Source organism: Pongo abelii, chromosome 8 (assembly GCF_028885655.2).
Source record: "Pongo abelii isolate AG06213 chromosome 8, NHGRI_mPonAbe1-v2.0_pri, whole genome shotgun sequence".
NCBI classification, from domain to species: Eukaryota; Metazoa; Chordata; class Mammalia; order Primates; family Hominidae; genus Pongo; species Pongo abelii.
This window is the reverse complement of record NC_071993.2, coordinates 131,756,390-131,770,181: the sequence shown is the minus strand read 5'-3', so window position 1 is coordinate 131,770,181 and position 13,792 is coordinate 131,756,390. Positions and strand designations below refer to the sequence as shown.

Sequence of the window (13,792 nt, the reverse complement as noted above, 5' to 3'; positions counted from 1 at the left end):
AGCCCTGCAGACCCGCCTGCCTTCTTCCTTGGATGTGGGGCCTGATGGAGCGTTACTTCTAGCCATCCGAATCCCTTGTTCCTTGTGCCTTGTGTGAGGAACTTGGTGTCCTGTGTTGCTGTCCCCGAATCCAAGACACAGCTGCCATTTTACAGTCCATCCCAGGTGCGTGGGCAGGACCTGAAGCTGAGGCCTGGCAGGCAAAGCCCGAGGACTTTTTGTTTCTGACACTGCTCTGAATTGAGTCTCCTTCTGGTCATACAGGCAAAGAGACTCTCCAGGGAGCCAGAGGCTCTAAAGTCCATTTAAAAACAGATGAGACGATTGTGGGGGAGCTCGTGTCATTGCCCTGCTTGTGTCCCCCCCACCCCCATATTCTTTTCATAAGATCAGTTTAGCAAAACCGCCTTCAGAAAGACACCTCGGCTGTCTTGATTTTCCCATTGATGGGTTGGTGAGCTTCTCCCCAAACCAAGCATAGAATCTTTGTGGCCCTGAGGCCAAGTTAGCACAACCCAACCCACAGGGCAGGGGAGAGATACTCATTGTCAGCACAAGTAGATAGGTGTGAAATGTAAGAATGAGTCAGCTGGTTGTGATCTGACTGCAGGCTTGCTAATCAGGGCATTTTGTATCTTGGTCTGTACTTCAGGTGCTTAACCTTTTCTGGAAACCACATTCTGCTATACTTATGTGGCCATAAGGCACCATCGAAAACATAGCACAGAGCTCTCTAGGGCTATAAAGCTCCTCTATCTTTTGAATATATGAAGGTTTATAGTCCCCCAAGAATCTGGAGCCCTGGGAATTTTCCTTCAAATTTAAGGGTAGAAATGGAAGTAAGAACATTTGAGGTCAAATGCCATTCGTATTCCTCTGAGTGTTTTTCTTGCTTCGAGCTCTAGGATCTGTGCACACAGCAGTCTTCTGCCCTTCTTAGTCAAACGGTGACAGGACCAGAGCCTTGTGAGTGCGAATTTGGGAATTTGAGTCCTTGTCTCTGCATATGTAGGCAACTCATTCTCCTGTTCTTTGTGGCATAATCAAAAGTCAGAAACTGCAAGCTCAGTCATCAAACCTCACCTTTGGAAGAGACCTTGGTCACCTAGTCTGTCCAAGACTGTGAGAGAACTGGGCCCAAGGATGCTTGTGTGGCTCACCCTCCCATCTGCAGGCAGAGGCTCTTGTGTGTTTACGCTACACACAAATGCACACGCTCTCACGTATGTATCATTTCAGACTTGTGAAGATAATGCTCAGTGGGCACATGGAGAAGCTTTACATGCCCTAAAGGCTAAAGCAACAGGCGCAGCATAGAACTGAATGGGCTGGTGCCATGCTCTCAGGCTGTGGGCCATCGCGCCCTGCTCAGGTCTGCCAGGTGCTTGGTGTCAGGCTGCAGATGGATGGGGGGCCCTTCTGCGTATCTTTAGGACGCAGCTGATGGGCCTTTGCGTGTTCTCAGGGAGAAAGTGGGAGACTTCACACTCATCTTGTTCACAGGAGTGAGTTAGCTTCTAAGGCCTTTGCTAGTGGCTCTCCATCAAGAGCATGTTGTGTAGCTTGAGAAGGAAGCCCTGAGGGTCCCCATCCTGTCCTGTGGAACCTCTGAAGGGTGAAGTGATCCTTCTCCATACTTCTTCCTGGAATTAGCCCAAACCAAAACATAAACACCAACTTTCAGTGATGTTATGAATTCAAATTTGTAGAGACCAGAATTGTCAACCGTCCTGAAGCTTCTGGGCAGTGGTGCTAGATGGTCTGGATGGGCCGCCATTCTGACAGATGTTTGAGAACTCAGTTCTCCATGCCATCTGCTTTCCAGAACAGCATTTCTCAACATTTTTGCATTGAAATAACCTGGGGAGCTTATTAAGATGCAAATGCCTACCCAGAGAGACTCCGATTTACCAAGTCAGAGACGGGGTCTAGAAACCTGCATTTTAACAAACACCCCCAAAGGATGCTCCTGTAGGTGGCCCAGAAGTCACACTTTGAGAAATCCTAGTCAGAGAAGCCAGGTTTCCATTCCAGCCGGATTCCACAGAGGCTGGAACCCAGTTGCAGCTCTGGTTGAGTCAAGCCTCAGCTAGGAGAGCGTTTTCCAGTACCGTGAATTATCCTTATGATGACTGCTGTTTTTGAGAGCCTACTGTATGCGCTGTATGAGATGCCTATTTAATTCTCATAACAGCTACGGGGAACTGAGTAACTTACAGAGCTGAGGTTTGAACCCAGGTCCTTGCCCTTTCCACTACACCAAGTGACTAGTGCTCAGTAGACTCCTACATCCATGGCAGTTGTGACTTGAAAGAGTTATAGTTGTTTGTGTAGAAGTGATATTGAATGGAGGGGGCGGGGGCACCCCGTATCCTCTTCTCGGAGGCCTACCGAGGCCCTTTGTATGGTGTGACGTCAGGGCCTAGCGCTTGGGGCAGTTTGCCATTAAAAATTAGCTTCTATTCCTGTTTCTTTTGTCTGGTGATCTGACCCAACAAATCGCTTTCTGTTCCCTGAGCGAATGGGGAAAACACAGGGCTAAACATAGCCTTGATTGTTTTTACTTTTCTCATATTGTACTTCTCAAAGCGATAAAGATAGAAACAATTACAATATTATCTGCCTACAGACTGAACAAGTGGCCACCTGGCTGGTGTTGATACACAATAGCAGTGCTTTGCTTTTCCAAAGTATCTTATACATGACTCTGCCAACCCATCTCCTGGCTGAGTCACACATGGCCACATGGCCCAGGTGGGGCAGACGGTTCAGGGCACAGTCCCGGTTGGACTTACCTGGCCAAGGAAGACTCACTTTTGCCAAGGACAAAAGACAGGTGAGTCCCAGAGAACACCACATCCTCTTGTAGCTTTTAACTGCAGTTTGCAATCCACTCCCTCATTCATGCACCACCGACTAAGGTCTGCTATGTGCCCTGCTCTTTGCTAGGCACTGGGGAGCCACACTGGGGCTGTGCTTGAGAGTCTGTGGCTTAGGAGGAGAAGTAGATGTGTAAGCAGATCAATAATTAAAGTTTAGGTACATATGTGCTGTACGATCATAGAGCTAGGAGAGAGGTGTATCTTCAGAGGAGCTTTGAGTTGGCTTTTTAAATGAGGAGGTGAAAGGAGGATAAAGGCAGGAAAAGAACAGTCCAGGCCTTTGCAAAGGTGTGGAATGTTCTTTGCAAAGAATTGAAAGAGCTGATGTTTGGGGAAAGCTGCAACTTGTCTTCACAGTTAAAAACTGACTCTTCGAATCTTCCCTACAACAAAGAAATCTTATAGGCCATAGAGGCTTACTCTGTAACACAGAAGGAGTAGGTCCTGTAGGAATTCATCACCCAGCTCTGATGCCCCTGGGTTTTGGTAGTTACCTCAAGGCCCAGCAAGTTGGACTTCCCAGCCTTTCTGCATATAGATCTTACCTGTCCTTGCTCCTGCAGTCTAGTTATTAAACTTTAGTTGTATTAAGAATTGCTGGTGCATAAGAATTACCCTTTTGGGTTGTCTACACAAAGCTGGGAGGAGGAGTTGTACTTTGTGGGCTGGTTCAGGAATTCTTCAAGGATGGTTTTGACTCTATACGATTCTTTTCTGACCTCCACTGTCATAAGAGGTTTGATACCTGGAGTGTAGGGTTTGTTGTGGGGAATGATGAGGAGATGGGCCCAGGTGCCAGTCTGAAATGCTTGTCTTCTTTCCCGGAAGCAGTGGCTGACAGCTGAAGCGAATGGGCCACAATAGGTGGGGACTTCAGAAAGTTCTCTAGAGGCAGTGAGGAGGTAGGCCTGGAGTAGGGAGGCCCTGAGGGGTCCCTTCAAGAAGCACCAAGATTGCAGGCTGGCCATGGGAAAGGAAGGCAGCTGGGAGGGATGGTGTGTTCCTGTTTAGCTGGCTCCTGATTCCCCTTTCGGAAGTGATTTCCCTAGAGATGGGGAAAATTCCAGGCCAGTGGCGCAAAAATGGAACAGAAAATGGTATCCTCTGAGAGTGGGATCAACTCCTTTTCATGTCACAGGTTTCCCCAAGGCCTGGCGGAGACACAGTCTGTAGTATGTCTCAGGCTCCGTGAGCACCGGCCACCCTCGCTGCTCTGTGCCAAGCCCATTGGTTTCTTCCTCAGTCGGCCACATTCCTGGCCCATCTGGTGCCTCAGTGCCTTGTCTCAAAAGAGAAGTTAGTGGCCAGCGTTTTGTACGGCAACTTCCTGAAAACCCAGAGGAGCCAACTCAGCAGAGGGTGGGCTGTGGGCCCCCGCCCCGCCCCTGGCTCACTTCCTGAGTTAAGCAAGGGCACAGCACCAGTGGGCTTGGTAGCCACATCCCCCACATATTCGATAATACATTTTTTCTCATAGGACATTTGGAGACTATAGAAGAACAAAAGAGAAAAAATAAATTAACCAACCAGCTGTCTGCCAATCCACTATTAACATTTTGGTTTCCTTCTTACCTTCACATACAACAGACATATTTTGCTAAGTAGGAATCACACCTTCTATAGTTTTATATCCTGTTTCTTTATGCTCAGCTTTATATTGTTAGCATTTCCCCACATCATTTAATATTCTTTGAAACTCTCCTTCTTCATGCTCCATGTTATTCCTTGATAATTTATTTAACCGGCCCCTACTGTAAGACATTTTAATTATGTTTACCATTTTGCTATCGTTCATCATTTTGATGAACATCATCATACATAAATCTTCACTTTTTTCTTAGGATAACTTTGTTTTCTTTTAAATCAGATAACTGGGATAGTTGTGACTCTGTCAACAAGAGTTTATATTTCCTTTAATTTTACTTTATAGCTGGTCATGGTGGCTCATGCCTGTAATCCCAGCACTTTGGGAGGCCAAAGTGGGTGGATCACTTGAGGCCAGGAGTTTGAGACCAGCCTGGCCAACATGGTGAAACCCCATGTCTACAAAAAATACAAAAATTAGCTGGGCGTGTGGTACATGCCTGTAATCCCAGCTACTTAGGAGGCTGAGGCACCAGAATAGCTTGAATCTGGGAGGTGGAGGTTGCAGTGAGCTGAGATTATGCCACTGCACTCCAGCCTGGGCCACAGAGGCAGGTCCTGTCTCAAAAAATTTTTTTTTACTTTATATTAGTTTATTGGACTTTCAACTGCTGACTAGTGTCAAGCTGAAACTGATTTAATAGAATGGTGAATACCCAAAGGGAATGGTTTCCTTGGTGGTGAAGCATGTTTGAACAACCTAATGCAGCTTGCAGGAAGAGGTACTTTGGATGATTTTTGGAAGTAATTGATCCAATCCAGTTGGAGGAGCAGGTACTGAGACCTGCTGTGGTCAGGCCCTGGGAAATTTCAGAGATGAGATCAACGATGTATGATGAAGGAATTGGATGTTTAGCGACAGTCTTGCTTTGTTGCAGCTGGCTTGCCTGGGCTTTTGGAAGGTTTCTCTCCTGCATCTCCAGCTTCTGAGGCCCTCCATGAATACAGCCTCTGGACAATTTCTACCAGTGTCCCCTGTCAGGGTCCAGCCCCTCAGTCTGTGTCTCATGACCTTGGCAGGAAGCCCAAGAGGAAGGAGAACCACCGTTAGCTCTGCCTCGGCTTTTCCTCTGGGCTCCTGGCCCTCCCTTTGGTCTGCACAGGTCATTCCCGTTGAGTCAGTCAAGTAGCTGCTGCTTGTGACGCTCAGCTGGGGTGTGTCTCTTGGTGCCCTTTGAGATGTGGCCACTGATAGAGGAGATGGGTTTGTAGTTCTTGCTGCCTTGAGCACTCATGGGTTAAATCTCAGTTTTCTGCACCTGAGCCTGTCTTGCCTGACCCATAAACTCCTTAAGGCCAGGGCCAGAGTCAGGCTCACCCACAGTCCATCTCAGTGCTGCAGTGTAGTGAAAAGGGCCTGCGCTCTGGGGCCTGACTAAGCTGGGTTTACATCCTGTCTGGTGTTAGCTGTGTGGCCTTGGGCTAGTGGCTCAATGTCCCCCAAGCCTTGGTCTCCTGATCTGGTCCATGATGGTACCTGCACTCAGGGTGCTGTGTGGGTTACACAGCCCAGCTGAATGCTCAGTAAGTGATCTGCATTGCTGAGAGACCCGGCATGCGTTTAAATACCTACCAAATATCATTTCAGGTTTCACTTCTATTCTTCTCTTGACTGACTCAAGCTATTCATGTGTGCATGATTTATAAATATACATAGGCTCGAGAAAATAGTACTAACAGGTTGTTCTCTGATAGCATGGCATATTTTGTAACTTTGGTTTTATACTATAAACTTAAATACAAGAACTATGTCAAATTTATCTTTGCATCTCCTAAAATTCCCAGCATGGTGCCTGATTCCACAGTAGAAAAACAATAAATAGTTCTTGAATCATTTCACAAAATAAAGGTTCGAGTGCAAATGTAGCATTTCATAGCAGGGTAGGTTATTTATTTGTGTATTCAAGTAAAGACCTGAATACATAAGTTTAAGTGGTGCCCTTAAGTCTGTGAAGCCCAAGACTTGTTCTTAGAGATTTTAATTGCTTTAAGTGAAAAATCAAGTGAACACAGAGAAAGTGCTGTGATTGGCAGCCATTGGTGACGCTGATGTTAAGCATTTTGACGGAGGTGACTTAAATCAGTACAAGCTCCAGCTTCTATTATCAGCAAAGGCTTTCAAGGTGGAATTGGGGTGAACTAACCTGGCAGTGCCCCAGCCATCTTTTGGCCTGGGCCATCTGAGCTGTTGAGACATCTTTGGTTGTGGTCTTCTGCCAGGGCATCAAGTCCCAGTCCTGAGAGCTGCAGAGAACCCAGTGGCACTTAAGAGATGTCTTGTCCCGACTCTCACCGGCCAGGGCAGGGTTCAGGGCAAGTCGGTTTCCCACCCATAAGATGAGAAAGAAACATTTTGGATGAAAAATATTGCTTTGGTTTCTCCTGGGAGGAGTGTGGTACACTGGAAAGAAAACCATATCAGGAGTCCCAGGGGTATATCTGGATTCTAGGCCCTGCTGTGCTTCCAACTTCCAACTCAGAGCCTTGGGATTCACTTCTCCTCTCTCAGCCTCAATTTCTCATCGGTAAAATGAGGTTGGACTGGATGGTTTCTAAGGGCCTTTTGGCTCTAAGATGCTGTGTTTGAAACGGGCTGTTGGTGTGGAGATAATAAAGGGCTGGAGTGAAGGTCTTCTCAAATCCTGTTTTCTCCTTGTCATTTATGAACCAGAAAATGACAGATGGCGAGACCTGGACAGGAAATGCCCTCTTCAGATTGACCAACCGAGCACCAGCATCTGGGAATGCCTGCCTGAAAAGGACAGCTCACTATGGCACCGGGAGGCAGTGACCGCCTGCGCTGTGACCAGTCTGATCAAAGACCTCAGCATCAGCGACCACAACGGGAACCCCTCAGCACCCCCTAGCAAGCGCCAGTGCCGCTCACTGTCCTTCTCCGATGAGATGTCCAGTTGCCGGACATCATGGAGGCCCTTGGGCTCCAAAGTCTGGACTCCCGTGGAAAAGAGACGCTGCTACAGCGGGGGCAGCGTCCAGCGCTATTCCAATGGCTTCAGCACCATGCAGAGGAGTTCCAGCTTCAGCCTCCCTTCCCGGGCCAATGTGCTCTCCTCACCCTGCGACCAGGCAGGACTCCACCACCGATTTGGAGGGCAGCCCTGCCAAGGGGTGCCAGGCTCAGCCCCGTGTGGACAGGCAGGTGACACCTGGAGCCCTGACCTGCACCCCGTGGGAGGAGGCCGGCTGGACCTGCAGCGGTCCCTCTCTTGCTCACATGAGCAGTTTTCCTTTGTGGAATACTGTCCTCCCTCAGCCAACAGCACACCTGCCTCAACGCCAGAGCTGGGGAGACGCTCCAGCGGCCTTTCCCGCAGCCGCTCCCAGCCGTGTGTCCTTAACGACAAGAAGGTTGGTGTTAAAAGGCGGCGCCCTGAAGAAGTGCAAGAGCAGAGGCCTTCTCTAGACCTTGCCAAGATGGCACAGGTAAGAGCCCCAGCAGCCCGGAGTCACCTTGGTGCTCACTGGAGCCTCTGCTGGTTCTGGGCCGTCCTAGACAAGCGTAGAACGCCAGTTTCAGAAATACCCAGGAGTGGGTTAATTTCCTGGTTTTTTAAAATCCTATTCAAAGAAAGATTATTTCCAGTTGGTTTTTAAAAAGCGTTTATTTCTATTTACAACCAAATATTCCCTTTCACTGTGAGCTCAGTGCTAGGGGTATGAGGGCAGGCAGATGGTGAGAGGCGGGGTGTTGGTGGGCAGACTTACTGGACCAAACACTGGTAATCCCCTCTGGCCCTTCACTGGAGCCATCTCTCCCAGAAAGCAACCCCTGCAGCTGCTGCAAAAGATAATTCACACACACTGGGATTCAGTGTCCCTTGGATTATGCTGATCCTGAGATCAGGGTTGTGGGTAATGGTTTCCAAGAGCTAGTGATTGGGGGGAGCTTATTCGTTTGATTAAACTGTTGAAACGTGAGGCCATCAAGATGTTGTGATCAGTATCCTCTGAGCTGCCTCTGTAATCATCCTTGCCCTTCACTGTAGAAGAAGTATCTGGCCACACGCCCCTGTCACTTGGACTTTATCCTCTTTGTCTTGGAGCTCTGCCTTGTGCTAACACTGATCTTGGATATTGATTTGAATGAGATGAACTTGGAGTTAATACTCTGTCGTCAGGAGCATCTCTGAGCCTGAGAGTTGGCTGCATCTGGTTCTGGCTGGGGATGAGGAAGTGGTGCTGGCCCTTGTGACCTCTGACTCGAGGATGGGCGGATGTGATGGGACACAACACTGTTGGTTCTGTGTTCATCCAGGAGGCCATCAGTTGCTTAATGCCACGGTCTGACCATCATCTTTTCTGGACTTGTTTATATAAACATTGGTCTCGCTGGGTTTCAAGGGGTGAAGATCTTCTTGTTGATGAGGATGGTTTCAGAGGGGTTGGAGGGATTGGCCTTGGTCACTCAGCATTATGGCCAGATCCGGGGCAGGCAGGCTCATGGCGCTCGCTGTGTTTCGGGCGGGCATAGCTGACTTCCTTCTAAGCCCAATGTTGTTTTCTCAGTTGGGTCTTCTTTCCTTTTACAAAGAACATGCAGTTTCTCTTCTGGCCCCAGAGTCCAAACTTTCTGGCCACCTTTGTTCAAGAGCCTGGGCACTGGCTGGGGCATTATGGGAGGGCAAGATGGTGGTATGCTTGTGCCTCCCCTGTGTCAGTGGGATCCGCCTGGGGGAGAGCCTGAAGGGGTGTGGGGCAGAGCTCTTGCCCCTTCTCAGCTAGTTTCCATTCTTCCATTGTGGCTCCAGGCATGTGCCAGTCTTTTTGCTGTGTAGTGGAACGTTTTTGACTTTACTAGTTGGACAGGGATTGAACACATTTATTGGACACCAAGAGGAATTTCCCTTCTCCAGAAAAATTTAAATAGGTTAAAAGTCTGGAAAGGTGACAGATTTGGGTGACTTCTGAGGAAAACCCAGAGCCCCGAGTTCTGGGTAGGATGATGGCTTCAGCTAAATTTTTAATGCTGAGCATATTTTATTACCTAATCAGCTAGATAGGTAATAAAAACAACATACATGTTATTATATTTTACTAGCCACAGTTGGAATAACACCACCAGCATCATTGGAGACATTTCTTGACCTCGTTTGGTTAGAAACTATTTAAAAATATATTGCTCAGTGGGGCTGCGCCCAGTTGTATGGATGGCTTCATCGGCCCCGGGCAGGCCTCCCAGATCTGGGAAGGTGTGCGGAGCCTGAGGAGGCTGCTCTGGTTCAGCCTGTCTGTCCTTGGCCGCCTGCTTGGCAGCGGGTCTCGGGCACAGGGAAAGTAGAGAGGGGCCTCTGGAAAGCGTGTGTGCCCAAGGCCTATGGCCAGAGCCCTGAGGCTGGGCCCGTGGATGCTGAGCCATGCCCCCACCAAGAGTCTAGACCCTGGTCAGCCCTCTCTCCATGGGGCTCTGCCTGCTTTGTCTCCACCATCAGATGATTTCTAGCCTGAGGAGGTGGGCCTTGCTTTTCTGTGGGCCCCTGAGAACGAGGCCTAGGATATCCCTGTGTATTTATCAAGAGCCCTGGCGAGTGCATGGCCTTGCGCATGGGAACCTGATGAGCTGGGCATGTTGCTGGTGTACAAGGACTAACGTGTTGCCAGATGGTCAGTGAGGTGAGACCACTGGCCCTGCGTGCTGTGGCTTCACTCAACATTTGGGACCACTGAGAAGGGGTTGGGGTCTGCTCTGCATGCCCATGGAAGCAAGGCTTGGAGTTGGGCTTTCCGTATCTTTGGAAGGGTAGGCTGGTACCCAGGTGTGGCCCACGCTTCCTTCCGCTGGGCTCTGGCTTCTCTTTCATGGGCCTTTTGATCTTGGTTTACACATTTGCCTTTGGGGGTGAGAGCTCCACTTGTGCATTCTTGTAAAGGCGCCCTTCGTATGTGGGTTCTGAGGCCAGGTGTGTGAGAGCCTCGGGTTAAAGCTGCAGAGGGCCTTTTCAGTTAGACCTTTGGAGCAGCTGGCCATTCTGAAAAGCCCCAGCTCACCTAGAGGTCCCGACTGGGGCCTAGAGCAGATCTTGAGGGTGTGTGTGAGCACATGGGGGCTTCCCTCTGGCCATCATTTAGTGTGGCCAGATGGACTGTGGTAGCTGGAGCCCCTCCAATCCGCCAGCAGGAAAGGGTCCAGGGAGAGAACCCGAGAGAGTAAGAGGGCAGGAAGCTCTGAGGTCCAAGGCCCTGCCCTCATCTGTATCCACAGTTGAGTTCAGCAGGAGCAAGTGCCCTGGGGTGTAGACTCTGCTAGAAGCAGAGGGTGTCAGGAGATGTGACCTCAGAGCTTGTCCACTCCAGTCTCTCTTGAGGAAACTGAAGTTCTCTTGGTCCCTATGCCCATCAGGGCTCTTCTGGGCATGGTGTTCACTTTTGGATCTGCATTTAGAAGGTGACATTGACAAACCAGAAGGCCGCCAGAGGTGGGGCCGGAGACTGGAAGCCCTAGGCAAATTGCCTGACATGTCTGTGCAGCAAATGCCACCACCACCACAGGACTGTGGGAGGAGCAAGGGAAACAATGTGTGTGGATAATGCACTATCCATATGGGTGTGTGTTTATATATGTGTGTGTGTCCACATCTGTTGATATGCATGTGTGTGTATCTGTATCTGTATGTACACACACTCCCCCCAGTGCATTGGCTGGCACAGGCTGGGTGCTGACAGATACTCATGATCATCGTCACAGTCGCAGGAGTTAGAGGGAAGGTGTGGGCTGCTTCTGGGTGCCTCCAGAGGCAGAAGTAGGAGCAGAGGGTAGACATTCCCGGGAGGTGCCCTCAGTCTGCTGTAAGAATGCCTGTTTTTCTTTGTTTGTCCACTGTTTTCCCTGTGTTTCCATCCTCCCTTTTCTGTTCATGCCACTTTCTTTGTCTTCTTTGTTCATCTTCTTGCCTCATCGCTTTTCTTTTGTAAATGGGAAGGAGGCCTGCCCTGCAGCTCAGCTCAGCCTGTAGTCAACTCCGTGTTCAGAGCCTAGGGTTATGAAATGGTGACAATTGGATTCGCCCCCCCTTGCCAGAGGAAGTTGGCCGTGTGTGAGCATTCTCCTGTCTGTCGCCCTTGAAACTAGGGTGGAAATATCCCGGGGGCCTACTGGCCATCCTACCCCTTCCTAGCCATGTCCCTGGGGCACAGCTGTCCAGTTAATAGCAGCGGGGACTCTTGTCTGTCGGGGATGAGACACACAGGATGGGGTGTAGATACTGCTTTCAGATTGTCTTTGCTCATGTCTTCTTAAAACCCCAGTGCCAAGAGAGCAGGCAGAGATGCTGAATGAGGCTGCAGGTGAGCCGGCCATCTGGATTCTGAGTCGGGGAGGCTGACTGTAGCGAGGAAAGCCGTAATGGGGGAAATGACGCAAGGACCTGGTCCAGCAGTGGCCGCCCTCCCTGTACTTGTAATTACAACCACTTGGTTCCACAGAGCAAGTTGCCCAAAGGCAGCTCAGAGGACTGGCTATGCTGCGATGCCTGCGCAAGCCTGGCCCCGTGGGCCTCCTTACGTGGTGTTTTTGGCCTTCCTGGCTGGTGTTCTCTGTGAGGCTGCAGCCTTCCTTTTGCACAATGACAATGTCTGCCATTGAAGGCAGCGCCCAGCCTGAGGGTGTGAGTTGTTTATTAGCAGGACTTTTGCTGACGTTTTCCTTACTGCTTTTTTGAGACCTGGTTTGACCACCCAGCATTGGTTGGCTCCCAGCAAGACTTGAGCTGTACGCGGCCATTTAGACATGGATCACATGTGTGTGAGCAAAGATTTCAGAAAAAAGCAACAATTAAAAAGATCACCCATTGAATGCAGTCCCCCTGGGTGTCATAGTCCCTGCTGTATTTTTAACTCCAAGCTGGTCAGCTTGAAAGAGCAACAAATTGTACTTCTCAACAGTACTTCAAACAGAAGCAAGATGTTTGTGGGGAGGGGTCGGGATGTCGAAACAGAGGTTTGATTGATTGCAGCTGCCCACACACTGAGTCCCCGAACCTCCCTGAGCAGGCCTCAGAACAGGCAGCAACTGTTGTGTTAGCAGATGTTTGAGGGACCGTGAAAGCTGGCCAGGGGCAGTTTGGGGTAGAAAAGAAGCATGAGGTAGAAACCAGCATGCCAGCACGTCTTTGGGAAGCCTCTGAGAGCCGTATTCCTGGGGGTGAGTCCAGGAGAGCTGGGTGGGCGGGGCCACAGGGACTGGTCAGGATGAGGGGTTGCTGCAGGAAGCTGGGCGAGCTTGTGCATACGCTCACCAGTGACTCACAGCTCTTTGCTGGACAGGTCATCCCCAGGTGAAGCCCCCCAGCCAGCTTCCACTTTCCGTCTTTTGTGCTGGTGGGGCCACCTTTGAGGGACAGTGGCCCTTCTTGGTCGCCATGGGGTTGGCTACATGACTTCTTGTGCTGGCACCCCCAGCCGCTGCAGGCCAGCTGTGCCTTTCCTTGGCCAAGTTCCTGTGTGGCAGGCCTAGCTTGCCTGCACCTTTGTGACTTTTCCTGTCCACTCTGCTAGTGGCCGTTCACCTTCAGCTGCTTAGGGTTCCCACCGCTGTACACCCTCGGCACCCTTCCTCTCAGGGTGGGAAGCTGTGCTGATGGCAAGTAGAGGAATTCAGAGGTGGAGCACCCCTTATAACACGGACTGCAGACAGTGTGAAGATCCGGTGAGAGAGGTAGGCATGGAAAGCCCTAGAAAGCCCATTGCAATGAAAGAAATGCTAAATACAAGTAAAGGCAAAAACTTTTGTGGGCAGGCACACGAGAGTAGTTGCTTCTGACTTAGAGATAGTTAGGATAGGCTTGAACAAAGGAAGAGAGCCTGTAAGACCTGGGCTGTCAGAGTTTAGGGATGTCAAGGGGGCAGCTTTGGGTGCTGAACTAGCACGCCTCCTTCCGTGCTCGTGACAGACATTGCTAATCAATCACGGCAGCCTTTTCAAGTGAACTTCGTGGAGGTCTTAGAATCCTCCTCTTGGCAGTCTTGGCAGCCATTGCTAATTGATGGGTAATTGAACGTCAGTCATCTGCCATCTCTGTTCTAATCCATGCCCTCACTTGAGGATGAAGCCTCCAGAGTACAGGAAGAGTTGGGGCCTTGCCCAAAGTCACATGGTGAGGCACCCCGGAAGGTGGGACCTCTTGACCCCAGGCTCAGTGCTCCCACTGCTGTGCTTGGTCCTGGGTGAGGACCAATCAGCTGACCCTTCCAGAGGACTGATGCACATGGGGCATAGAGAGTGTGGCAGTGAGAAGTGGGAGCTTCGGAGT

General features: G+C 50.0%; 1 protein-coding gene across 1 annotated transcript in view; it reads left to right on the top strand.

Annotated features, from left to right (window-relative positions):
• The window catches only part of FAM53B (family with sequence similarity 53 member B), an 88,007-nt gene that overhangs the window by 17,111 nt on the left and 57,104 nt on the right, over positions 1–13,792 (top strand). Inside the window, exon 3 of the mRNA XM_009245893.4 lies at positions 7,198–7,970. Coding sequence (XP_009244168.2) covers positions 7,198–7,970 — 773 coding nt within the window. The remainder of the gene's footprint in view (positions 1–7,197; positions 7,971–13,792) is intronic.